This window comes from Gouania willdenowi, chromosome 7 (genome assembly GCF_900634775.1).
Source record: "Gouania willdenowi chromosome 7, fGouWil2.1, whole genome shotgun sequence".
Lineage (NCBI taxonomy): Eukaryota > Metazoa > Chordata > Actinopteri > Blenniiformes > Gobiesocidae > Gouania > Gouania willdenowi.
The window spans coordinates 27,513,740-27,541,653 of record NC_041050.1 but is presented as its reverse complement, the minus strand read 5'-3'; the positions used below and the strand labels follow the sequence as shown (position 1 = coordinate 27,541,653).

Here is a 27,914-nt window from a genome sequence, read left to right as displayed (position 1 = left end):
GGTCGTGTAGCATCATTTCCAAATGTGTTTATGTCTTGTTTTGTGCAGTAGTTGATGTTAGTTTGTTTTATAACATTCAAAATCCATTGTTCTTATCTTTAATGAACTGAAACTAGTGTTTACCACCATGTAAAACGTATGTTTCCCTTTTCTTGAATATTTGAAAACAAATTATTATTATTATTATTATTATTATTATTATTATTATTATTATTATTATTATTATTATTATTATTATTATTATAACATATATTTAGATTCTGATTCTCAGTATGTAGTGAGAGCTCTTCTCTCGTTGAACTCTTTGATAAAGCTTAGGTTGTGAAATATCGCGATAGCAGCAGCCATATTCACTACGTAATGTGCCGTGCTGCTTCTAGCGGCGCTGGTGACGGTGCTGAAAGCTGTTGGGGTGAGTTTTTATCGAATAGTATTTTTCCAACAATGCTTTCAAATACACGTTTTGTGTTTGGGGAGGGTAGTGTGTTTTTCTCATAGAGAAAAGCGCTGCTTGTACAGGATTAGGTAAGTAAGTAGAGGTCGGGCCTGGGGTGGGGGCGGCCGCCTATTTCCTCCACGTATATCACCCCACGCAAATGGCACGCTAGCTAGTGTCTGTTAGCCGCTTAGCATTTGATCGGCCTTAATACTACACTGTTTACGGTACAATAACCACATCTGTAATGTATTAGCTTGAAACAAATATTAATTCCTTATAATTGTGGTATGCTGAATGTATCATTTATAGTTGATATTACATGAATTACTGTGTGCAGAGCACAGTGTCAGCGTGTGACAGCTACGATGTAGCTTCTTTGTTGTCCGGTGTCCCGATTCCACTGATGACCATGTTAACTTGTTTCTTTTCCGGTTTATCCCTGGCTCTAAGTCTAAATATTAATTAGATAAAATATTAAATCGTCCTCTTTAAATGTCACTTTATTTTGGCCATCAATGGCTGGTTGAAAAACTAAACGTTTTCGTGCTATCGTTGCAGAGATCACCATTAATTATTTTAGTGCCTCTACTCTCTATGGACGTGTTTATGTGCATCCCTCGTGTGCTTTATACCAAAATAAACTAGTTCACGACATACATTAACAGTCTACTGTCAGTTAAGTGTGATTACGGAGAACAATTGTTGTTTTTATTTTTTGCTGAGCTTGTATTTGAAACCTGCGAATAATGACGCAGTCGGAAGTCGGTCACAGGTTAAAGTGGTTACCAGTAAAACCATAACAGCCGTCCTCGTGCCGCTATTGCGTTTAATTTCGAAGTTAATTCACCATGATGATAGAGAACGGTATCTTGTAGATTCTCTCTTAAATTAAAGGGAATATGTTCCCGTAGAACACACCCAATAACAACCCTACTATATTTTATGGGCTTAAAAAGAGTTTCTTCCAGCATTGACAAATATTAATTAATTATAATAGACACCCGAACATTGGAATTAAACTGATTGTGATGAGACTGAAATGCTGGACTCGCCCCTTAAATAGCTTTAAGTCTGTAAACAGTGTCACATTACATCCAGTTGTAGGTAAGTAACTTATAGTTAAAACATTGACTAATAAATCTAATGTAAGCAGCCTTACACATTTATCTAGAATACATTTGAATTCGTCCTCGGATGTTTGCTGTTAGTGTTAGCAAAATGCTAATCAACTCGGCTGCGTCTGAATACACAAGGTCAGTGACGGCGACATGTGGTATCTGTAACTGAATGGCTAATAAACATACAGCAGCAGAGAAAAGCAGCTAGTATTGTCGAGGTTGAGCAATAGGATTGTCATGTGACGTGAACTGGATAGCTTAGATGTGGCCTGGCATGCTGCAACGTGTTGTTTCAGGACATACTACTGGCTGCTCCATTTCAGGGTAGTGAGGGAGGGAGCGAGTACTGGGAAATCACATGGTTAGTGGTGGATGTTTAGGCCCAGGGATACACTGACTGTGGTGTCCCGGGCCTGAGGGGTGAATGTTCTTTTCAGCAAGGTTTGTTTTGTGCACAAGCAGGTGTTTGATGGTTAATGATTGACAAACTGGACTAAGTGATTAATCTCTAAGAAGTGTGTCGGCACAGGGTGGACTCACTGTTGTTCATTCTCTCCAGTGCATTTGACCTTAACCACGGTTAAACCATCCAACCTTGTGACTGAACTGTACAGCCAGTAAATTGTATAGTTTAAGTTTCATGGCTAATGCTCACTGTAAATGGGTTAGGTTATATTGAGCTTATATTCCATTCTGTTTTTTTTTTTCTTGTTTTTTTTTTCTTTTGTTCACATCCAACTCAAGGCCTGTATTACATGTTCAATTCAACTTTTATTTATATAGCGCAAATTCCCACAGTCATCTCAAAGCACTATCAAAATATTAAATTCATAATAAGAAAAAAAAAAAAACCCCAATGAGATCCACATGAGCAAGCATTTAGCGACATAAGAAATGACTCCCTTTTAACAATAAATCTCCAGCAGAATCAGGTTCAGAGCTGGCAGCCATCTGCTTTGACGTCGCAGTGTGTCAGAGGGGAATCATTGCAACATAATCACAGCAGAATAGATATCATGTGTTCGGGGTTGGTGCGACCAACTTGTTTTCAAATCTGCATGTTTGGGTCAACAACTTAATACTGAAATTTCCAAATGCCAGTTGCAGAGTTTCTATGAAATAAAACCCATTGACATACAAGTCCTGCTCATAGGCAAGGCATATTTGTCTAGTCAAGAGCATTTTAATACACAAGGCAATTAAATGTGCTGAGTCGTAGTCCCTAACTACGGAAAGTTGGGGACTACGGTTAATGGATGCATTAAGAGTAGGCAAGTATTATATGATTAAGTTTTTTTTTTTTTTTTTTCTAATTTTTTAAACAATTAATCGATTTATTTCTTTGTTAAATTAAAAAAAAAAAAAGTTAGAGGTTATTGTTAAATGGGAGCTGTCAACTACCTCCCTAATAATGGAGGAGGATCAAAGACAGAGAGGTGGCTGAAGTGGCTTCAGAGCACTCGACTTATTTACCCACGAGGAAGACAGAAGTGTTTTGTATATTTCTGTAACGTGACCACTGTAAGCACTGACAGCTGTCTGTATGTAAATCACAGTGGCTTATTTCGACTGAGTTAATCTACAGAGGGATGTGTGCAACACTTCCAGACTTTTATTAATTAATTGATAATTTTATTAATAATTTCAAAAAATGGTCACTTTGAGACTGCTGTGCCTCAGCAGCTGAGTGTAAAAGTGCAAAAATTTGTCTGAACAGCATTCTCTCATTTTCACACTGGGATTTTCTCAATCTGTTAGATTTTTGTTTTCTGTGTGAAAACAAATGCATTCATTACACACTTGATGTTTTTGATAAATTAAACTGTTAAAAAAAGTAAATAAACACAATGTGTGTAATAACCTGTTCATGATTCAGTGGGTGCTTACAAATTCACAAAGTGCAATATAATCAGTCAGGTTAGATGTTTAGTTAAAACATTTCTTTAATGGATTCACACCTCCAATTTAAGATTGGTGAATGCTAATATCAGTTGGATATGTCTCCAGAAATATCAAAGCCGAGAATGAAAGAATGCAGAGACTTGTTGATCCACAGCTCATGCTTGCCAGCTGACTGGCTTTGTGCACTGTATTCAAAGATAGCATCCACTGACTGCAAGTGGATGTAGTCCTAGGCAATCCTGGGAACATGTATTAATGGACATGACCTGGCTTCTTGTAGTCAGTGGATGCTATCTTTGAATCAAAGCTGATTATTGTTTTATAATTAAATGTTATTTGTGGACTTCTTTTCTGCAACCGTGTGCCTATCTAACAGAAACTGCTTTTCTCTCAACAGTATGAAGTGAAACAGAACTGAATTTTTGTACCATCCGCAACTACTTCAAGTTCAGATCACAACAAAGAAACTGAAAATCAACCTCCCAAAACACAGTTGCAACTTTGAAGACACATAAGGAAAAGGATTTAAACTAAATAAGTAACCAAATCCTAAAACGTCCGAAGACCACGGTCATTGGCTCAACTGAAACACTGGAAAAGAAGAAATTTTCTCCTCCAGCATTTTCTGAGAAACGCATCAGAGATCTGAAACCAGAAGTTTGTGCCTACTCAACAGCTTTGACAAAGCACACGTCCCAACGCTGCTCCTAGCCCTCTTCATCCTTACTGCACCGCCAACTCACCTCTGGGGTGTGGAGTGGGCTGCTATTTGCTAGTTTGTTCCCCCACTTAGTCTCCCCATATTTCACTTCTTTTTTCACCCCCCCTCCCTCTGTCTTCATTGGGTTTTTGTTTTTTAGCAGTGTTATTTCACCTGCAATCTGCCTTATGCGCTAGTTCTTCCTCCTTTTACTACTTTATGCAACCACCCCAATCTTGTGCCAGAAACGTGTAACGACTGTGTGAAGAGGTGTGCAAAAACTGAAGTCATCAGGAACCTAAGGAGTAAAAAATCCAAGAAAACAGATTAAGGTGGGTTTTACTGTTTTATTGACACAATAGGCAATGAGTGTTTAGACATTAGCTTAGAAGTTTCTCCCCTCAAAACTTTTTTTTGTCCAAATTAATCTGTCTTAAATCTAATGGGCATACAACAGTTTAAGATCAGATATTCAACTGTTGTTGACTAATTGGATAGCGTTACTTAACAGTTCTTAATGACAGATGTACTGAAAGTTGTGGCATGCCAATATGAGTTTATAGTCAATATTGGGGATGCATGCTACTAGTCTTTTAGTTGATATGCTGATATTTTACAGTACATTTGGCTGATAAGTGATGCCATATTATTTCCCCCACACCTAATTGCTAAGGTCATCTAGTTTCTGCAGTGGAAATAACATACAGAAATGTTCTGCATACTCTTAATCATGTTGACCACTGGCAAATGCAGACATAAGACAAAGCTGAAAGTCATGTAACATCAGCAATCATTACTTGTGCAAAATAATAAAAGTACTTCAACTTACAATCTGTCAAACATGTCATATTTATTAATGACAGTTGTTTTTAAATGAAACAACTATACTTGAAGCTTATCCTACCTAAAAACACTACTTGCCTACTTAGATTTTTGTTATTTGAGTGGTAAAAACAGCATTTTTACATGATCTTTCACCTTTGTTGATTTATAAGCACTCCTTCAGTCTGCTCTACACACACAAGATGGCAGGTCTTAGTCACGCCTCTCCACGGGCGATGAAGCATCTACGTATGTTTATGGGTTGATCAAGGAAGCAAAGCCCATTTATCGGTTAATAATATTTGCAGAATGGGCCATTCTCCATTCTGAATAACTGATTCTGATGCTCAATTTTAAAACCAATATTGGCCAATAACATGCCGATTATATCTGGTAATGGTGCCATCAACCATTGCAAACCAGGTTGCCTGGCCTGAGATGCCAAAGTGGGGTATTTGTTTAGTATTCACTCTGTGCAGGGTCAGACGTAAACACATGCCACTGTTTTCGCTTGGTTTGCAGCTTTGGTCATATGGATGTAATAGGCCTTTGGTCACGGTTGCTTTGATTAGTAGCGGCATGTTGTGTTTGTGGGTTCGATACGGCATCATTTTTTTATTGATCTTGCAACAACAGTCAACTTTGAACCTGCTAGTAGAGAACTATTTTCTAAAGATCCGTGACAGGTAAGTGATGATCAGGGACGTTCAAAGGCTTGACCAAACCAGGTTAATGAAGCATAAAGATTTTGACTTAAACACATGGTTATTGCAGGGTATGACCCATGGCAAACTCAATTATGTAGAAAGATTATCTAAACCGGTTATTAATGCACTTTTATATTTTTATATATATGCTACCAGTCAAAAGTTTTTAAGCTCCACACTTTTTTCCAGTTTTTTTACTGAAAATTATTCAGTTTAGTATGTCATTGCACTCTGAAATGAAAGCATAAAACAAATAAGCAATTTGAGTTGAAAAAGAAATTATGGAATCCATGAGCAACACTGTTAACCTGATACTCATGAGGGTCTGGTGCCACAGTGTGTTCCAACACTGCTTTTATGCAAACAAGGGGGGTTGTAAGTAATCAAGAAAACACCTGTAGGAATTAGTAGCAGCAGCTTTCAAGGCTGATTCAACCTTCATTGCTACAGAACAGCATTAAATTGTTAACCCATTTCGTGTTCCCTGCAAAAAGCCTATTTGTATAATTCTGAAATTTACATTTTTCAGTTTTGGGTAACCAAACTTTTTTTTTTTTTAACCTCTGGCTATTCAGTGCTTACCTTTGTACCATTTCAAGCTATTCATTGGACTTGAATTGCAATAAATAACTGGAAAAATTAGGGTGTTCTAAAACTTTTGACTGGAAGTCTATTTAACTGTGGCACCAGTAATGGGTTCAGAATTTAGCATGTAGTATGGTTAGTGTGAAATCACTGAACACTTGTCAAATTGATGTTAACGCTTCACTACATCTTGTGTAAAATGAACATCATGTTAAATCTAACAATTGGTTCATCATTTCAGTGACGTCCAATCTTCTACCATTGTCATTTTCTCAATGTAATCCTTGAAAATTCCCTAAGCAGCCGCATCTGAACTCCCACCACTATTTAAGTTGCAAAATGTAGACATCCCCTACTTCGACAAAACATGAATGGTCTGTCGTTCTTGAGTCATGGCTAATGCCTCAGTGCATTGAAGCCCACATCTTGTCTCCTTTTTCTTTGTAACACCTAGCATATTGGCTTACTTCTCTGCCTTACTCGTTTTGTTTGTTCCTCTCTTCACCCTTGCAGACATCCAGTGGTGTGTCACTCATTGGTTACCTAAAAGTAGTATTTAAAAAAGCACCCCTCCTCCCCAATCAAAATATAACGGTAATCAAAATCAGCAAGTGCTCAAACAAGTTTGGTTCGAGTTTATGGGAAAATATGGGGAGTCCGTGGAAAGGCTTTGTTGAGTTTACCTTGCCTGCATCGCCACCTGCCGCGTTTGTTAGCGCTGACCTGAGCAGCTCCTCCCCTGTCGGACTCAGCCTGTCGCCATATGGCCGATGCGTAAGTTCCACTTCCCCACTTCTTTCTCTACGTGCCCTACCCCATCGAGCACCTATTCACCCACCTTGCCCTGCATCTTTGCTGTGAATGGCCTAACCTCTTCCATCCCTCTCTGGCTCCCGAGTCAAGCCTCTGCTTAGTTCTGGTTGCAGGGTGAGGAGCAATCTTGTGCATAGGGTGGATAAATTTTACAATAATGTCAAAAAGCCTTATTTTACTCTCCTTTTGTCACAAATGAGGTTGTACTCAAACCAAACCTGGTTGATTACATAATGTTTGTATATGGCTGTGTTTCAAAGAAGCCAATACATAAATATTCATACTCCAGCAAATCTCATCTTTTGATCGTTCCGGGAGCAAAACAAAAACGATCCACAATCGCTGAACTGATGACCAAACGAGATGTTCAGGCATGCTATCTGTAAAGGCAGATATCGGGTGGTTAGAGTTGTAAATTATTGTTCATTCTATCTAACCAGTACAAGGCTGAACAGAAGAGGCTTCTCTGGGACCCTGTCCATAACCATTATTCATCATTCACGTTCGTCTACTGTAGGTGCTTTACTCCTCTACATCATTCACTTTTGTGATACTTAATCTTTTTAGTTTTTTTTATATTTCTTTATTTTTTTTGTGTATTGGTCCTTTGAGTTCTCCCAAATGGCTGTTCAACCAAATATTGATTTGTCCCCTCATTGTTTTACCTCCTGGGGAAACGCTTGGTTTTCAGTGTTCTCCAACTACTCTGTGTAAGTCATTCTTATGAAATAGAAAAGTGTACAGTTTGAGTGTCTCTAAGGTTTTTGTTCATTGGGGAGATTTCCTGAATTAACATCTTTAAAATGGCGAGTGAAGTGGTGCTCAATGTGATTCTGTTGTTTAGTGTTTGTGGAGACCTTAATAACCAACTATCGAACTTGGTTACCACTCAGTCGTTGCCTCTTCCCAACAGTACTCCCAGGTTTTAGCCGCAGTTTCAGAAATGGAAAGAGGCTCCTCTCTACCCCCTGTGGCTCGCAATACTGGCCCCGCCCCAACCACCTCCACTGGTCCCATGCCCATCCCCCGTTCCTCTTCTGTCTCTTGCCACCCTCACCCTGGAAGTAAAAAACACAAGAGGACCCCCTTGTATCAGAGATCAGTAAGAGGGCATGTCCTTCAGGGTTCACTTTGACGTAGCGGCTCTGAGGGCTGCTGTGACGTCACTATTGCTAACAGCATGGTTTGTGGTTGTGTGGAGACAACTTCAATTTTGGCATTTTGAAAAATTAACTAGAGTATTTAATTGTGGAGTGTTTCCTCTTGCAAGTACTCGGATCAAAGTAGGGTAGTTGGATAAATGTTGATGGAATTGCATGGATTGACAGTGACTTGATTTGTGGCAACAATAGCTTTTTTAAATGTAGTTTTTATTGCATGACAAGATCTGAAGGCACTTCAGTTTTTAAAAGACTTTCTTACAGATAAAACCAGAGGAACCTATTATTGTTGAGGTGTTTTTTATTATTTAATTTCCCCCTTCCCGTTTCTAAGTTTGCTGTTTTTGCATGGAATTATTTTCTTATTAAAACATCAATGCTTAGTTTAACTGTTACATTTTGTTTAGACGTGATTCATGACCAGAACCATTTTAATCACATATTTTTCTTCTTTGCAGATGAGTTTTGATCCCAGCATGCTCCATAACAATGGGCACAACGCGTTTGCCAATGGATCGAGGCCTGGCATCAGAGAGATCGGTGTGATTGAGAAGCTCCTGACCTCATATGGATTCATTCAGTGTTCTGAGCGTCAGGCCCGACTCTTCTTCCACTGTTCCCAGTACAACGGCAACTTGCAGGAGCTTAAAATAGGAGGTGAGCAGCTTTGATCAATTGCCCTTTTAAGAAGGCTACCTGTTGACGTTGTTTTCGTGCTCTTGTGTAAAGTTGTTTCATCTGTGCTGGTTTTTTGCTTCACAGATGATGTAGAGTTTGAATTGTCCTCTGACAGGCGCACTGGCAAACCCATAGCAGTAAAGCTGCTTAAGATAAAGCCAGAGGTGCTGCCAGAGGAGCGGATCTCGGGCCAGGTGGGGCCAGACCTGCACGCCTATGCCTTTACTGTGCTGCATGGTTATATTCATACAGTTAAGGAACACCATTTTATTTTTGGTCATGTCTTTGTCAACTTTTATATAGCCCATTTTGTTTTTTGGTCTGGGGATGCTTCTTGCTATGATTGAAAATTATTCACCTAATATTTACATCTAAGTAACAGAATTTTTCTTTTACTTGAACCGAAATTTACAGTAAAGATACGTTTAGGGGTGGGTACCTTTCATATTTCAACCAACTACGGTACCTATACTAGATTTTGACATTTGTGTATATTTGGAAATAAATGACTAACTAGTTTGATAATATCCTCCTGAAATGCTTAATTTTGCACATTTATTTTTCAATATATGAACTTAAACAAATGTCATAACAATATCCAGCTGTGTAGATTATAACATCGCCATTGTTCCACAAATTTCTTCAACACAAAAATCCTTAACTATCACAATGCACTGTTTTGTTTTCTTATAATGCACAAATTAAAACCCAGCTCTACATAGTCCAATTCTTTCCTCACCAGAAAAACTTTAATCTAAAGAGGGGGGTTAGTTTAAAACAAATGAGCAAGAGAGGATGGAGTAAAAATAAGGGTGTAATATGTTACAAATTGAAGTATAGTGAACTAGAAACAAAAGCAAAGCAAACTTGTTTGCTGTAAATTATTTGTCCTTTGTGCAGTTCTTTTGGAAGAACACTAACGTAGTGGGCAAAAGCTGAGCCGAGGGGAGGATTCACTAAAGGTTTAGGGGTATTAAAACGTGTGCAAACAACACGCCACTCCCTAATAAGCTGTACAAACCTTAAGGAATCAGGAGTGCACGGATGCTGCACATCGCTATGCGCCCTAAATCCATTTAGCGTGTTTCCCTCTAATGAATATGTATAGTAGGCGGAGCTCACAAGGCGAGCAAAAAATGGGAGGAGGACATAGAAATAAATTAATGCGGTGGGCATAATTCAATTCATCAAACCAGGAACTGTTTGCGGTGATTGTTTTGCACTGAAAATAGTACGAAAGACAAGCAGGTGCAGACACACACAAAGAGATGAGCCGCACTGAATAAACACAGCGGAGATGGAAAAAATGCTCCAGTTACCCTTTCTAATGTAGGAAAATAATTTTAATTAAACAATAGTGGTGTGTGCGTGGGGTGCGGTTGAGCGTGGATTGTCCAGTGGCTTCAGTGCAGGGAGGATGCTGGATAGATGGAGATCCATGGATGTTGCTCCGGAAGCACCGCTCCAATGAGCTCCTGTCTTTCTCCATGTTTTGACCGTAAAACTCTCATGGCGCGTTGATGGCAGGAGCGTCAGATCAGAATGAGCTGAGCAGCATGCGTAATATACGCAGTGATGGCACAATATTTACAAATGAGAGCGTGCGTCACTACTCAGGAGCCAGACCTTCTGGATGATGGTCGGTAGATCATCTTGAAATGGTGCAGACTGTGTTGCTGCATTAACTCTGATCAACGACAGATCAATAGGACGGTTTCTGTCCAAAACTGCCTTTTTTTCATGTACTGATCAGTGCAAAGTTACAGGACCTAATGGAGCAGCCACATTAAATTAAGGGGAAAAATATAATTAGGCGCTCTCTATCGGCCTTGTTTGCCGTATTTACTGACATCATTACGGTCTTGTGCGTGCAATGCTGTGTTCATGTTCTGCATAGGAAATCCCTGACTCTTCCACTGCTTCACAGTCTCGAGGATACGTTTAGGTATCGAAAAACAAGGTACCATTTGGTTTTTCGTGAATCGGTGGCCAGTAGTACCTACAAAAGAACAGAATTCGGTACACATCACTAGATACATTCTTGTTTGGCCTGCTGTCGCTTGCATGCGTTTTTGCTCAGGGGCTGAACAGTAATGATTAAGTGATGAGCGTGTTTTCTGTGCATGTAGTTTTGATTATTAGCCCAAATTTTATAAATCTGACTCTTAACTTTGACCACACAGTAAAGTTAATTCTAAACCATTGTAATTGTCACATTATTGGATTTTCAACGGGAATTGAATTATTTCTCAGACTCGTCGCTTGAGGTCTGACAGTATGTACGGATTTTTGCACCGAAGCACTATCATGGCTGTTCAACCTAAGAGATGTCACCTGTGCCATTTAGATGATTTTTTTTTTTTTTATCTAATTTTTTACACATTCGTCCATCAAATTTCAAGAAATAATTGGGCTATGTAACTGTCTTTACGTTTCAGATGGTTGTATTGGTATGTTAATGTCTACACATGCCTTTTCCCACCTCTTTCTGCAGGTTGTCTTAGCAGCACCAGCGTCTGCTCCCGGCCAAGCGCCTACTGGCAGCGTTTGTTATGAAAGGAATGGGGTAAGATGAGCGGCATGGAGTACAGATTGCCTGGTCAGCAAAATGCACTTTCACTGTAATTGGGCTTCATTGTGTTTTGTTCCCATGACTCTGCTCAGGAAACATCTGTGCTTGGTTTGGTTAGGCCCGATGCCTGCTTCTATCTGCCCTGTTATCATTCTCTTTTAACCATATAGATGACTTATTTTGTTCAAAGCACTATTTTTCTCATGTTCCCTGTAGTCAAATTGTATGAGCAGAGTCGGATGACAAATCTGCGGAGTCACTACCACATACAATTTAAAAATAAATAAAATCACAAGTTTTCATTTCCAAATGTACGCATACTAAAAATGCTGAACAAATTTAAGTGGTGTTTCTTTCTACAGGAAGTGTTCTACCTTACTTATACTCCTGATGACGTAGATGGTAACACCCACCTGGAAACTGGTGACAAAGTCAGCTTTTATGTGGAAACCAACAAGCAGTAAGTTTGTTTTTTCCTCACTATATTGATTTGAACGCCATATGTACTGCCTTTGCAGTCATCTTTTTTTCTTCTTTATAGTACTGGTGCAGTCAGTGCTCGCAATATTCAGCTTGTGAAGAAGAAGCAGATGAGGTGCCAGGGTGTGGTGTGTGCGACAAAGGTAAGTGGCACAGTTGAAATGATTCAAATTCCACTTTTTGTTAAATCATTGTAAGCAAATGAATGTGATCAAAGGTAATCTGAAAAGCCAGTAACCACTCACATCTTGCTTTGAATGACACAGAACAATGATTGATACATTTAGGTTGAATTGTTAGACTTGTTGACTAGGTTGTTGCATCAGCAGAAAGCGAAAGCATTTTGACAAATTTTTAAAGACCCACAGAATATTTTGTACTATAATCTTTCAGAATAGGGTGTCAGAACTCAGATTGTTAGTCTTTAATTTAATCAGATGTTTCTAGCTTGTTTTGTTCTTCTGTAATCAGCAGTTGAATAGAGGCAAGTTTCACACAAATTTCCAGTTTGTGACAAAAAGCTGAGAAAAACGTCTTTTTCTGAAAGAATCTATTAGTGACTTTAAAACAAAAAAATGCTTCAGAGACACCTCAACATTGGTTTCCTTCTATAAAAGTACAAAAACAACACTGAGACCAACATTATTATTATGCTATCTGGGTCAGAGTTGAATGGATTTCTTACTGTATTTTGGCATTTTTTCAAGCCTCTCCCTCCTCCTCCCGGACAAGCCGAGTGTCACTGCTTGCCCCGTTTTTTTTTTACCTTTTTATCTCTCCATTGCCACACTCTCAATATTCCACTCAGGTTCCACACATGCTCTGGTTGTGTGCGCTGCTGGGAACTTCAGCATCAACTCTGTAGCAAACTCTTTTCCTCTCATTCTGAGCTCTGCTCATTATGGGTGATCGCTCATTCAAAGGTGTGCTCCTTCCACCTACATGTCATCAGTTGGTCACTACACCATTGTTCAAGTTTGATATTCACCGGAGAGCTTCGTCACACTGTCTCCTAGCAACCCCAGCCGAAAAACACAATTGGTCTATAGACGTCAATGGCACTCAATGATTTAAAGGCGCTGCAAGGTATTACTCAAAGAAGTCAGGTAATTCAGCAGCTGACAATTGGAAGATCAATAATAAAAAAGCAAATCAAACGTTCAATATTCGGAAGCAATTCCTAAAATTGGCCTGAATAACACCTGTTGATTAGAGGTGGTTAAAGTACCTTGACTTTTGACTAATTCCAAACACTTGATGAACAGAGGGTTCTTTTTGTGTAAACGTTGTTACCTCCACCACGAAGGTCATGTTTTTGGATATCTCCAACTTCTAAACAGATTGAAATGACATTTATTAAGCTGATAGACAAAAAGACTTGGATTTTGGAGATGATCTGGCAGATATTGTTGATACAGTATCCAGAACAAGTTTTGGAGCATAATGTGGATGTTTGGCTGGTTCTACAGATCGCTTGGTGATCTAAACCCTAGGTTCCCAAAGTGGGGTAGGGGTACACAAGTTGTCATAGGGGGACGTGAATAGAAATTAAAAACTGCGTGACAACATTGGAAACAAGAATATTAATGGGCCAGCAGTCAGGAGCCTCCATGCATTGCCATAAAATTACACATTAGCCTACATAAGACTACCCTCAAGTGGCGACAATGAAACAATTTTATCAAAAAAGCACACGTATGATAAGAGTTACATTGCTTTGTTAGCTAAACATGCTGTCAAGACTTTAATGACATTTGTCACCACGTGCTTGTGTGAAAATAGATTTTCAGATTTGACAACCATGAAAACAACAGACTTTTATGGAGAATGATTTAAGACTCAGATGCTCTCAAATCCAGCCAAACATTGCAGAGTTATGTGCATCCTCTCAATCTTCTCATTAAAGTTTTTATTTCACAGTTTCATAACAAATGTATGGTAGATTTCTGCATCCCCCCCCCAAAAAAAGATTGATTTTTTTCACTGAAAATCTCTGTAGGCTAATTAATGAAATAAATGAAGTGATAATTCTGAGTAAGATGTTTTGTTTAATTACAGATAGTTAGTCTTTTTTGATTGTATATTTTTCCTCAACAGGATAGGTAAAATTCAGACACAAATTTCACTGTCGGGCTACATTATATATGACATTACATTGTGTTAAGTGTGTATTTGGGAAAATACTGTACTATTTTCCTTTTATGTTTCATTGTCAAAAGAATTCCTTGATAAACTATTCAAAACAATGCAATTTAACTAAAAATGCTTGAATGAAATAAAGGAATAATACAAATGAAGAAGCCTATTAATTTTAATTTTGGTTCTATAGTAAACAATGCAAAACTGCATAATTATTTTTCTTTTTAAAAGAGCAACTGAAAATGTATTTTGTGCACTGTATTTACGTCAGATATTTGTTTGGACCAGCAGAGGGCGCTGGTCACCCAGTGGTGGTTTGGCATGCAGAAATTCTTGCAGTGAAGAGATGCTTTGCGCTAGCAGACAGAGCTAATAGAAAAACGTGACTCTTACAGATATTCACGTAATATTCCAGATATTGTTTTGGTGCTAAAGGGGTAAGGAATTATTTATGAACATGTCTAAGAGTTGAAGGCAGCCAGAAAGAAAGTAGTAGCAGATTCCTCCCGCCGCCAACACTTCTGGACAAGAGAAGGATATATATAGCGCCCTCTGCTGTTTAAAAAAAGTACTGCGATTCAATTTTCACAGTATCGATGTGAACCGTGATACCTATCAATCGATTTTTAACTGCCTTACAATTAATCGTTACATCCCTAACAAGTATATATTTTGCCTGGCCTTAACATTTGTTTTTTTTTTTTTTTTTTTTGCAGGAGGCTTTTGGGTTCATTGAGAGGGCAGATATGGTTAAGGAAATTTTCTTCCACTACAGTGAGTTCAAGGGAGATCTTGAGGCCCTTCAGGCTGGAGATGACGTTGAGTTCACTATAAAGGACAGAAATGTAAGTATCAGTTGATTTTTCATCCTTGAGATTTTAATTAATCAGATACAGCTGGTTCAGAACACAGCAGCTCAGGTCTTAACCAGAACAAAGAGGTCAGAGCGCAGTACTGCAGGTTTAAAGTCAGCCTCAGAATAGACTTTAAAGTTCTGCTGCTGGTGTATAAATTAGGGCTTAAGCATTTTGGAAAGTAATACAATTGTAATTTTTTTATTCAGTATTGTTATTGCGATTTAATTGATTTTTTTTTTTTAAGGTCCTCATGTATTTTTCAGCGAACATAATCAAATCAATTAATGTATCTTAATAAACTATCGTATGTATTATACATAAATGGTTCTTTTTTATAGGCTAGGCTTATGTTGAGGATGAAGCATGAATTAATATTAAGGACAATGTATTTATCTACACTTATGTGTAAACCTAAATACTTTGACTGGCAGTCTTGTAAGCATTCACCATGACAATGTAACAAAACTCAGCCAAGCAGAATCAAAAACTAAAGTGCAGGAAATATGAACATAAATATGTTAAAAGAATCAAAGTTCCAATAAACACAAAATAAATAAGCATGTGTTTTTATTAAACCTTCAAAAGGGAACACAACCTTTTGAACACTAATAAATATATTCACTCATTAACAGCATCACACAACACACTAAATGTATTGATCACATAACAGTGGAATCACTTTTTAATCATGTAGAGTACATTGAATTGCTTTTTTTGAACTGCACATTACAAGTAAATTTGCCTTGCTTTTAATTACAACCTTTATCTTTTGTTCCTGCTTAATGTCTGTTTTCATAGGGTAAAGAGGTAGCCACAGAGGTGAAGCTGCTTCCACAAGGAACAGTCATCTTTGAGGATATTAGCCCTGAACTGTATGAGGGCACAGTTGTAAAGATCATTCCCAAGGTTCCCACCAAAAATCAGGTTTGTACTCTACAAAGTCAGAAATATTTCTGTTGAGTTTTCTATTCATAATTCACACAAACTGACCTTTTTATTTTCTCCACAGAATGACCCTCTCCCAGGCCGCATTTCTACAAGGATTGGGTTCTCTGACAAAGAACTACCATTTGGGGAGAAGGACACGAAGTCCAAGGTGACCCTGTTAGAGGGAGACCACATACAATTTAACATCTCCACAGATCGACGGGACAAGCTGGAGCGTGCCACCAACATTGACATCCATCCTGACACCTTCAAATTTACTAAGGAGACCCGTGAAATGGTTAGTTCAGCATCACACAATGGAGCACTAATAGCAGGAGTGCACATAAGAAATGGTGAGAAGAGGGGGGAAACATTCACAGAGACTAAACAGTGGAAGGTGAAAGAAATGAGTAAAAGAAAACTGAGAGAAACTTGGGACGGTTTTTCTCTGTTAGAGGGTTCCAGGGCGGAGTTTTGACTGTGCAGCCTGCTGAAATATAATCTCTCAAACTATACTAGCACTGAGAGTGCAAACTTCTGCCAAGCTCCAAGTCTCCTCTTTGCCAGATGTTGGCAGTTATCTGGGTCAGTGATGCTGATTATAGTACAATGATTAAAATAAATTTCTATCCCCATTAATAACCATACAATAGGTCCAAATGTATGGGCACTGCCATATTTTTGAAAAATTGCGATGTAATGCGCAAACCAAATCCAATCTGGATGAAACTCAGTCTCTTACAAACCAAAATATGAATTTTCGAAATTTCTCCAGTGTTGAGAGGAATTTTTCGATTTATTTAAAACTGCTCCGGAATTATTATTATTGATCTGGATCCCCTCCAAAATTCAATGTAATCTTTCATTGCCTAACGTCTGTCTTTGGTTAAAATTGTCACGATCCGTTATGTACTTTGACATAATCCTAAATAATTAAAGTTGGAAATATTACCTCCTTGGCAGCGGTAAAAATTGATGAACATTTTTTAAATCCTTTTTTACAGATAATTTGTTTCAACAATGTAAGAAACAAAATTTTGAGAAGCTGAAAGAGCCGGCTCTTGATTGGGAGCTGGAATTCCCCATTGCTAGTAGATGGGTCTTAACACTGTAGTGCAAAGTAGGAGCCAATCTTTTTAGAACATCAAAATGTCAAAGAAGGTCCATTAAGCTTTGCGAAATGCCAGGCTGAGTCTGAACCACAACAGAAGCTGCGCCGGTCAACTGACTGCAAACGAATGAACACAGAAGTAAGTTTAAAAAAACAATGTATTTAAAATGGACCTGGACCAAAACATTTATGTGCACCCTTGACTATTAGAGCAGATGTATAATTGTAGCGCCTGAAAAGGCAACCCCGTCGCAGGACTTGATTAACTTTGTATGTGTGTCACTAACTGTGTTTCAGGGAGTCATTGCAGCTATCCGCGATGGTTTTGGCTTCATTAAATGTGTGGACCGGGATGCCAGGATGTTTTTTCACTTCAGTGAAGTTCTGGAGGAGAGCCAGCTGCATATCTCGGATGAAGTGGAGTTTACTGTTGTGCCTGTAGGACCTGTGATCATTTTTTTTGTTTTGCTGAGCAGACATGACTTTTTTTTTTTAACAGAAATTTGAAACAAGAGGTATCTTCTTTTGTCAGGATATGCTGTCAGCTCAGAGAAACCATGCAGTGCGCATCAAAAAGCTCCCCAAAGGCACCGTGTGCTTCAATACACAATCTGAGCAACGTTTTGTTGGTGTGATTGAGAAGGATATCGAAGCACCCAACAAGAACATCAGTCCTACCAAAGCCAAGGAGAAGGTACCACACATGACTTTTTTACATACAATCTACTCTCCATGCATCCATGATAGACAAAATTCTCTCATCAGTGTCATTCTTGATGCTAATGTTGATATTTGCTTTCTTCTTCAATGACCATGTTCATGCTACTTGTCGATTAGAAAAGAGACAAGGTAGGCCGCAGACCTCCTGCATGGAGCTAAGGCTTGTCTCCCACGCAGATGTTTAGTTTTTTATAATAGACTAACAGCCCTAAAACTAGCTGGTTGAATTGTAAACTAATAATGTTCACTCTATCAGACAAACTACTAGAGCCACATTGTAGGAATATTGCATTTATACATGTGACGTGATCAAGCCCTGCTTTGTAATTGGTGTTTCTTTTTCTCGTTCTTTTTGAAAGGGTAAAGTTGTTGCAAAGGTCAGTGATCAGAGGCCTCTGGCACACCGATTGCATCACACACACACACATGCAGCATGATCACCAAATAACCCTGAATTAAAACCATTCTGTCATTCTTTAATTATCTTGTAGGGCTACACTAGAGTGATTCGTTTGGAAATGTCCCAAACAGAACAAGTATATTTAAGGGTAGTACACCATGATTTTATGTTTGTCCCATAACAAATGAGGGTGCGAGTTTTTATCACATCAGCCCATCTATGGATGCACCGCATTTAAATGGCTGAAAGATCATTTTAATACATGCACAAGCTCAGACAGTATGAGGAAGCTTTTTCAGCTGACCCAGTTGGAGAATATCCCATTGTTAGCGGTGCTTCCTATCGTCTCACTTAGTGTCTGAGTCTTAGAACTAGAGCTGCTTCTTCAGTCAGACTAAAGGATACTGTGCTCGATACTGTGACATCAATGTTCTTATTAAACCACCATTTAAGAGCAGCATTGTAGCATTCTGCAAAATGTTGAATTTGGCACAGGAATACTTTGGTTAAGTTATTCAAGACATTTTGTTGAAAGTTTTCCTAGTTTTGCACAAAAATTTTCAAATTTTGGGTGTTTTTCCACTGTATTTTTTTGTTAGTTTTATTGTAATGTTTAAAGCTTTGTGTGGGTGGAGATGCATGTGTAGAATTGCAAAAAGAAAGTAAAATTTCTGGTACATTTTCGCAGGAACTTAAGCTCAGGAATTTTTGGAGTATTCCAGAATATAAACTAATAATCATTTAATGGAATTGACCAGAAATTGAGTCATTTTAAATGGCTGAATGTTGATATTATAGATGATGCTAAAATATGTTTTCCCAACAATATTTAACATCCTTGTTATGTGTAAACTTGTTTTTTTGTTTTTTTTGTTTTTTTTTTATAAATTTTCATGGAAAGTTTCCAGCCTTAAAAGTTTCTCAAATTTTGCAATTATTATAATTGTATTATTTTGCATCGATGCTGATATTTATTTTTGGATATGATGGTTATGTAATGGTAACATTTAAAATGACCCCAAGTTTCTGGTTAATTCCAAGTATTAAAGCTGCAATATGCAACTCTTTTTTTTCTATTTATTTATTTATTTTTATTAAGCATCATTTGGTCAAAAATCCATAATCCATTTTGAGCATATTGTAATCGGTGTTCTGAGTGGACAGTGAAGCTATTCTCCTGACCCTGTAAAATGACATCTACTGTATAAATCCAGGAGCGTGACGCTGGACTTAAGCCAATCAGAGATCTTTCTACAAACACGTGTGCTCCATGAACTGTTCTTGGCGTTTCTATTGGCTGCTCGACTGCAGTCGAGGGACGTTCAGGTACCCTCGGTAGTAAAGTGTAACGACGGACGTCCCAGCAAAAGTCTCCACAACAGCATTTCACACAACAGTTACACAGCAGATCAAGCTGAAAAAGGCAGACTAAAGTGGAGAAGCTACAGTTTAAAGCCGCGAACACTGAGGAGGAATAGATTGCTTTGTGTTGTCATGGATCCCTGTGACTGTGCAGGATTCACCCCACACATGCGCACAGGTGTCAGAGTGTGATAACAGATGCATGTAAACAAAGAAGTTTATTCAAAGTAAATACATTTTATATTATGGAAGTGGAGTGATGGTTCTCAGATTAGCAGTCAGCAGGGATCACAGCCGCCTCTGTGAGCTCTCTGACGGGGACGAGCTGACGGCAGCAGCCGCGTTGCTCCAGACAGTAACTACAGAGTGATACGTGCGTTCATGTCAGAATCCCTAAAACACCAGAAAAATTTCCAATAACACAAGATGAAGTCTATACATTTGTCACAGTCTATTTTAAGAAAAAAAGTTGCTAAGAGCTTTCAGAAAATATTTATACAGATAAGGGAGGTTGAGTTTTGGTTTTAAAATGGAGTGGAGTGAGGATTCTACGAACTGCAGCATTAATTACCATTAAAAAGTTTATATTTTTGAATATTTCCAAAATTCCTGAGCTTAAGTTCTCCTGAAAATTTACCGGATATTTTTGGCACCTTCTATGCGTGAGGTCAACGTAAAGCGCTCTTAAAACTTTGTTAAAAATTAGTCTTTTTAGTCGGGTTTACACGATCAGGATTTTTAGACTGATCAGTGAGTTTAAACGATCACCGATTTGATCATATGAATTCAGGTTATTTTTTTTAAGGTACTGACCGAATTCCTTCGGTACTACCTGATACAGATTCACAAAAAATTAAAGGGTACCATTTTTCGGGACCTAAATGAAGCCTTGTGACTGTGAGCGAGTGGGAGAGTTGAAGAATCTATGCAGGATGTGTGGTCCTTTAACTGCAAATGAATGCCCTAGTCGCATGACCATGTGCGGAGTGAGGGAGCGTGTGTGAACGGAGCAGATCGATTATAAGCTGTATGCCGTTTTTAAGATTGGCAAAATAAACGTTGCAGCTGTTGAATTAACCCGGAGTCTTATGACATACTCAATGACTGCTGTGAAGCAACTACAAGAGTTGGAGATGAAGCTATGGAGGCAGACCACACTGGAACTACATGAATCTTCCATCAGCAGTACCAGCAAATACATATTTACTGACTGTGGCATCGCAAAACCTGCTGTTGCTTATAGTCCATATTCACAAGTACACAGTGGGGGTGGGGCGCGTACACACATGCGGACGCTTCTGTGTCCACCATCACCCTGAAACAGACAGAAGTCCCTGCTGTGAAAGCAAAAGTAAATGGGAGGCATCGCTCTGCTTTAGGACTCTCACTTTTAAAGTGCTCAGGCTGAATAAACCTAACAAACGTGCACACACATACAGACGCTAACAGCAGGCGCTATCCCGCTTTCAGAGCCAGTAGACTGGGGAAGAAGTCTGGCGCTCAGCCCATCCAATATAGCCAATCAGATTGGTGTAGAGCCTACTTTTTAGCAGTCGGCTATTTTACATGGTTCATTTGTGTTTGTTTTTGTTTTTGTAGTCCAATGGGACAGTTGAGGCTTTAAACAAACGGTGCTTTGTTTCAGCTGTGAACAACACTTTAAAGGAGTGGAAGTGTTGCCATAAAATGTTCTCACAAAGGCGGCTTCAGAATGAGGCATCATGAACATTCGTATCTCATGTGTCTGAACAGTGTTTTTCAACTTTTTGCTTTTAAAAAAAAAATTGTCACAAAAAGAGCCACATTGCAGAATTCCTGTGACATCATCTATTGACATTGTTTAGGCATTCATTCTGTGAAAGCTTTTGCGCAAGTCTTTTTAGTAAAACAAATGCAGTAAATACATGAATGATCACTAGTGTGCGATGGCACAGTGGTTGAAAAACACTACTGCAGACAATGTGTGCACCATCCTTTAACTTAATACTTACCCAAACCATCTGATTGGTTTAACACTGAATGATCAAATAGACGGCTGATCTTGTTTAATTTTTGCCTGTCTTCAGGAACCTGAGGAAGGAGTGATTGCGTATGAAGACTGTGGCGTGAAGCTCACTGTGCCATATTATGCCAAAGACCTGGACGGTGGTCACCCAAAGGTCGGAGATAAGGTGAGCCTTAAATAATGTTCAATCAGTTCACCACATTAGAGCAGAAACCAACATGTGAGTTCAGTTTTCTTTGTAAAATGAGTCATAGTAGTAGTTGTAATTCCGTATTGGTAATGGATCTGCTTAAGTAATGAATAAGCTCAGGTCTTTCTAAAGTTTGTTTACAGACTCGCTGAACAATGTCCGTCAGCCACGTCTCATCACACACAAGAAATGCAGTGCTTTTATTGACACAAAAGTAAAGGTCGAGCAATATGGGATTTTCAAAGGCCGATGCTGATACCAAAACACTCATATGATATGAATTAGAAATTAATTTAAATACACCAATAGAACGCTTAACATTTATTGAACTTTAAATAAAGTAAAACAAAAATACAGGACGGGTAAGGAGCAGTAAAACACGGCTACAATGTGCAAGTAGTCGGTTTTAGGTATAACTACGGTGGCTGGGAAGTGTCAGGTGAATGCATTTACAGAAACGAACACAAATGCGAACAGGTCACAACACGAATGCAAACCGGCCACAATGGAAGTGTTTCAGACGGACCGGTATTACAGTCGGACGGGTATTATATGATAGCCTGATATGAAAAATACAAGAGTATCCTAATCAACTTTCATACGCGTTTCGATGTCTTCTTGTTCTTCTCTGTTCTAGTGGGTTAAAAACATCCGCCAGAAACGTGTCCGTCTGTAATACCAGTCCGTCGGAAACACTTCCGTTGTGGCCATTTTGCATTCGTGTTGTGACCTTTTTGCATTTGTGTTTATTTCTTTAAATGCATTCACCTGACACTTCCCGGCCACCGGGTGAAAGAGTTTTTGTCAGTACAAGGCAAGGCAAGGCAAGGCAAATTTATTTATATAGCGCATTTCATACTCAAGGCAACTCAATGTGCTTTACATGATAAAACATTCAATTGTTTAAAATCAATAAGAACATTTAAAATCATCAGTAAAATCAATTAAAATCATCAGTAAAATCATCATGACATCAACAACATGACAAAAAATCTCTCTCTCAATCATATGCAGTAGAGAAAAAAAGTGCCTTTAACTTTGATTTAAAAATGTTCACATTAGATACTGACTTCAGCTCCGCTGGCAGTTTGTTCCACTTCTTTGCAGCATAACAACTAAAAGCAGCATCACCATGTTTACTGTGAACTCTGGGCTCCACTATCTGATCTGTGTCCATAGATCTGAGAGACCTGCTGGGTTCATACCTGACTAACATGTCACTGATGTATTCTGGACCAAACCCATTCACAGATTTATACACCAGCAGCAGAACTTTAAAGTCTATTCTGAGGCTGACTGGGAGCCAGTGTAAAGACTTTAAAACTGGAGTAATGTGCTCTGACCTCTTTGTTCTGGTTAAGACCCGAGCTGCAGCGTTCTGAACCAGCTGTAGCTGTTTGATGCTCTTTTGGGGGATTCCTGTCAGAAGACCATTACAATAGTCCAGTCTGCTGGAGATAAAAGCATGGACCAGTTTCTCCTGGTCTTTCTGAGCCATTAAACCTTTCACTCTGGAGATGTTCTTTAGGTGGTAGAAGGCTGTTTTTGTGATAGATTTGATCTGACTGCTGAATGTAAGATCTGAGTCAATCAGAACACCAAGGTTTTTGACTTGGTCTTTAGCTTTTAAAGATCGAGACTCAAGATAATTGCTGACAGCTGTCCTCTTTTCCTTGTTACCAAAGACAATCACCTCCGTCTTGTCATGGTTTAGTTGAAGGAAGTTTTCACTCATCCAGCAGTTTACTTTTTCTAAACAGTCACACAACACCTCAATGGGACCATGGTCATCTGGGTTCAGTGATAGATATAGTTGTGTGTCATCTGCATAGCTCTGATAATCAACCTTACAGTTCTGTAAAATTTGTCCTAAAGGAAGCATGTAAAGGTTAAACAGAAGGGGTCCAAGAACAGATCCCTGAGGAACCCCACAGGACATTGGTAATCTGTCAGATTCAAAGTTTCCAATGCTTACAAAATAGCTTCGCTCCTCCAAGTATGACTTAAACCATTGCATTACTTTTCCATTTAGTCCAACCCATGTTTGCAATCTGTGCAACAAAATTGTATGATCTACAGTGTCAAATGCAGCACTTAGATCCAACAGAATGAGAACAGATACTTTTCCTGAATCAGTGTTCAACCTTATGTCATTGATCACTTTGATAAGAGCAGTTTCAGTGCTGTGATGAGAACGAAAACCTGACTGAAATTTATCAAATATTTTGTTGAATGTTAAGAATTGACTCAGTTGGTTGAAGACCACCTTCTCAATGATCTTGGCCATGAATGGAAGGTTGCTGATTGGTCTATAGTACAAAGAAATAAAGCTCTAAACACAAATCAGGAATACAGAAATACTGATTGTTGGGCTCCAAATTGAGAATGTCCCTGAAACTAAATGAGTGTTTTCATTTTGTTTTTGTCCTCTAGGTGGATTTCACAATCAACGAAGTGAAACGCACCGGCCTGCAAAGTGCCGTCTCCATTAGGCTCCTCAACCGCAATGCCTCCAACGCCAAGAGACTGCACGGATTTGTGGCTACGCTAAAGGATAATTTTGGCTTCATCGAGACGGCAAACCACGACCAGGAAATTTTCTTTCATTACAGGTCTGCATTTCAAACCAAAATCATTCCTGAATTTTCCCACAGGCGTTTTGTTTAAATGTTGATGTTTTTGTTTTTCAGTGAAATGTGTGGAGACCTGGATAGCTTGGAGTTGGGAGATACTGTGGAATACACTCTGTCCAAGGGGAAAGGAAATAAAGTCAGTGCTGAGAAGGTTACCAAAGTGGCAGCAGGTGTGAATAGTTGCATTTGATTTAATTGAACATTTTTATCCACATTCGGCCTATAAGCAACGGTTTTCCTTGTCCTACTTTTAGTGAATGGCATTGGTGAAGATGTGAGCACTGCAGTGATGACTGGGAGAGTCACTCGTCCCTTACGCAGCGTGGACCCCTCGCAGACAGAATACCAAGGACTCATTGAAACGTCTGAAGAAGGTTGTTGTTGCACTTCATGTGGAAAATTAAACATGTGATGTTGTTTTTATGAATGATTAAAGTTACTTTTCCTTCTAAGGAGGTAATAAAGGGCCGACGTATCCCTTTGGAATTATGGGAATGTCAAACAAGTCGGATTGTCTGCAGAAAGGAGAGCTGGTTAAGTTTCAGGTTTGCACGATCACTCAGACTGGACAGAAGATGGCCTGTAACGTTGTTCCTCAGCGTAGAGCCTTAGTGGAGTGTGTCAAAGATCAAGTATGTTTTCTAATCTCAAACCGAACCATCACTCAGTGCTCAGCAGATGTTTAACCTTTAACCGTGTATTTGTTCTGCTTTACTTTCCAGTTTGGCTTCATCACATATGAAGTGGGTGAGAGTAAGAAGCTCTTCTTTCATGTCAAAGAAGTGCAGGATGGCCTAGAGCTGCAGACCGGGGATGAGGTGGAGTTTTCAGTGGTCCTGAATCAAAGAACTGGAAAATGTAGTGCCTGCAATGTACGCAGAGTCAGGTAGGAAACACTAACTTATTTATTTTATTACAAATGTTTAGTTCTTTGCAGGCTTGGAACCAACATCTGGCATGGCAGGCAAATATTTCTGCTTAGCCTTGGCTGATTATTTCACCCTAAAATCTCCTTCTCTTGAGCTCTAAATATATCTTTTTAATTTAACAATCTCTATGCTTTTTTTATCCTAAATTGAAGACCTTGGTAAGATATTTAAAAGGTTAGTTTTCTTGAGTGTGATTTAAAAAGAACAAAAAAATATATATATGAATTTTATATAGAAAAATGCTTAATGCCAAACTGTTATATTTAAATCATGCATGCGTTATAGTTACAGACATGGGCACATTTTTAGTCACTTAAAAAATTACCTTTTCATAGTTTTTTTTTTCTTTTCCATTTTTACCAATGTTTTTCAACATTGTTCATGATATTTTTTTTTTTTTTTCTCAAACCTCAGTCGGTTGAGCTGAAGCTACTTTAACTATTGGAAACGGGAGAAATCCACTATTAGTCTGTTATACTACAATGGTTCTCAGTGAACTTTTTAATCAATTGTTATGTATGTTTTCTATTAAGTTATTTACTCTCATCTAAGAGGCTTTAATCATATTTGTTAAATAAAAGGTTTAGCCTCCCATTATCATGGCCCCCATTTATTTATTTTTTTGTCACAAACTTTATTAACAACAAAACACTAAAATCAAGAAGTTGATTACATTTGCACAGATCAACAGTCACTAATCACAGAAATGTACATGTGTATCCTAATGCAATTTGAAAAGGGACAGAAAGAAGCAAACGCTTTATCTGTTCCTTACTTTAACTGTCTAATTCTTAATCTGTTTACTTAAAAAGCATTAGATCATAACAACTCTACCAATAAACAGAAAGTAAATGTAGAGAACTAAACCATGATGGGTAAATTACGCAAGCCCAAAACGTCACATAAGCCCACCAAAATACCAACATACACACATACACAAACAATAATATGATAGAGGTGGGTTCACCAGGTATGCTTGTATAAGTGAACATCTGTTCATATTGTGGTCAATTCTTGCTAGACTTTAAGGTGTTTATTAAAAACTCTGAGTGCTGATGGCAAACTCTGACTTTGTGACATCACAGCGAGGGTCCTAAACTGGTGGCAACGCCACGCCCCGATCGCCTGGTCAACCGGCTGAAGAGCATCACCCTGGACGATGCCAGCGCCCCCCGCCTGGTCATCATAAGGCAGCCACGAGGTCCCGACAATTCAAAGGTACGGAGAGAGTAGCTGCACTTTTCCTTTCACCATTTTATTTCTTTTTCATTCACTGTAATGACGCATCTTCTCCTGCAGGGCTTTAATTCAGAGCGCAAGATTCGGCAGCCCGGAGTCATCGACTGAGCAATACGCAGCCTATTTGGTGTTGATGGGATGCTATCCCAAAGAGCAACAGCAGGGGGGGAAAGGGATATTAATTTGAGAAATGCTTGTAAACAAATTCATCTAAACTATTTAAGAAAAACCCCATACGCACACCTAAAGCAATCAGCATATGTAATCCTGTTGTCCCCACTGATACATGCAGCGAACGCTTCATTGGTCTGCATATCTCTGTCTGCCATGTGTAACGTGGGCCTGGGGATTAGAGTGAGTGTGTGTGTGTGTGTGTGTATCAGATCTTCTGTCTGGCTCCGTCTCTTTAAATGGGAGCGGTGACCGTGTGGCTGTTGTTCCTGATTTTTTTTTTTTTTTTGGAATTTGCTTCGTGTGGAATTCTGCACCTGTAATGTGTCCGATAGTCCGACTGAGTGAACAAGTGCGAGCGCTGGCATGTCTTTGAACTTCCTGCTTCCTCCTTTCCTTTATTTCTTTCTCCCCGTCCCTTCATACCTGTGCTTCTTCTTCTTCACCATGGAAACCTGATGGATGTCATTATTTGTTTCCTCTGCTGTATGCTTTCCTACAAGACGCATAAAGCAAAGTTCCCTTCATAAGAAGGATCATATATCACGTGCAAGCTTAAACTGAGGATTCTTCTCTGCTCGTTTTTTTTGAGCAGTTTTTAAAAAAATGCTTTATTGAAGAGCTGAAGTGAAAGCATGGTGTGTACTTGTGTGTGTGTGTGATGTATGAGAATGTGGAAGTAGTTAATCTGATGGGATTTGCTTTCACCAATCTGGAGCCTTCAAGTACCTTTTTGGTATTCACTAGCTCTACTGAAGCAGTTATTTTTCCCAGGTGCAGAATTCCTTGTGGCATCTTATATCTGCAGTTCTTTTATACTTGTGTTTGTTTTGCACATGTTTGCTTTGATCAAAATCCAATCTGCGAATATGGAGTTATGATTAAGGTGCCTAAAAAAATAAGTTGCAAGCTAAATTAGAAAAACAAATTAGATATGTATTCCATTCCCACACAACCACCTAAAACAATCTGCTGGTGGCTTTCTTTTTTGAGGAGAAATATGCATCTGAAACGTGCGGGTTGATTATATACTGTATGTAATGTGGTTTTGTTTTTGTTTTGTTTTTTACTTTCCTTTTGTTGGAAGTTTAAACTTCAAATGTATTAAAACAAATTTAACTTAAAGAGGAAGGTATTAGAAATTCATTTAAACCAAAAGGCATTAAAAATTCAGATTTTTGTGCTTTGGAGATGAGTTTGGGGAACTGTTGTGCATCAGCACATGCGCCGTTAGTCAATTCTTTTACTTTAAAGA

General features: G+C 38.7%; 1 protein-coding gene across 6 annotated transcripts; it reads left to right on the top strand.

Annotated features, from left to right (window-relative positions):
* The first annotated feature begins 300 nt into the window (after positions 1–300).
* Positions 301–27,555, top strand: csde1 (cold shock domain containing E1, RNA-binding). 6 transcript variants are annotated; one of them, XM_028451904.1, is made up of 23 exons: positions 301–412; positions 3,857–4,491; positions 8,000–8,188; positions 8,705–8,903; positions 9,009–9,118; positions 11,419–11,490; positions 11,859–11,956; positions 12,038–12,119; positions 14,832–14,960; positions 15,771–15,896; positions 15,982–16,197; positions 17,308–17,448; positions 17,543–17,704; positions 17,848–17,859; positions 18,090–18,107; positions 21,559–21,663; positions 24,121–24,299; positions 24,378–24,490; positions 24,575–24,694; positions 24,774–24,952; positions 25,043–25,206; positions 26,335–26,467; positions 26,549–27,555. In XM_028451904.1, exons 3-23 carry the CDS (start codon positions 8,030–8,032, stop codon positions 26,594–26,596), a joined length of 2,565 nt encoding a protein of 854 aa, XP_028307705.1. In that variant the 5' UTR covers positions 301–412; positions 3,857–4,491; positions 8,000–8,029; the 3' UTR covers positions 26,597–27,555. The 6 variants fall into 6 exon arrangements, with proteins under 6 accessions (XP_028307705.1, XP_028307702.1, XP_028307707.1 ...); XM_028451901.1 differs by having other exon boundaries at positions 9,009–9,175; XM_028451906.1 differs by lacking the exon at positions 8,000–8,188 and having other exon boundaries at positions 9,009–9,175.
* Positions 27,556–27,914: the final 359 nt, after the last annotated feature.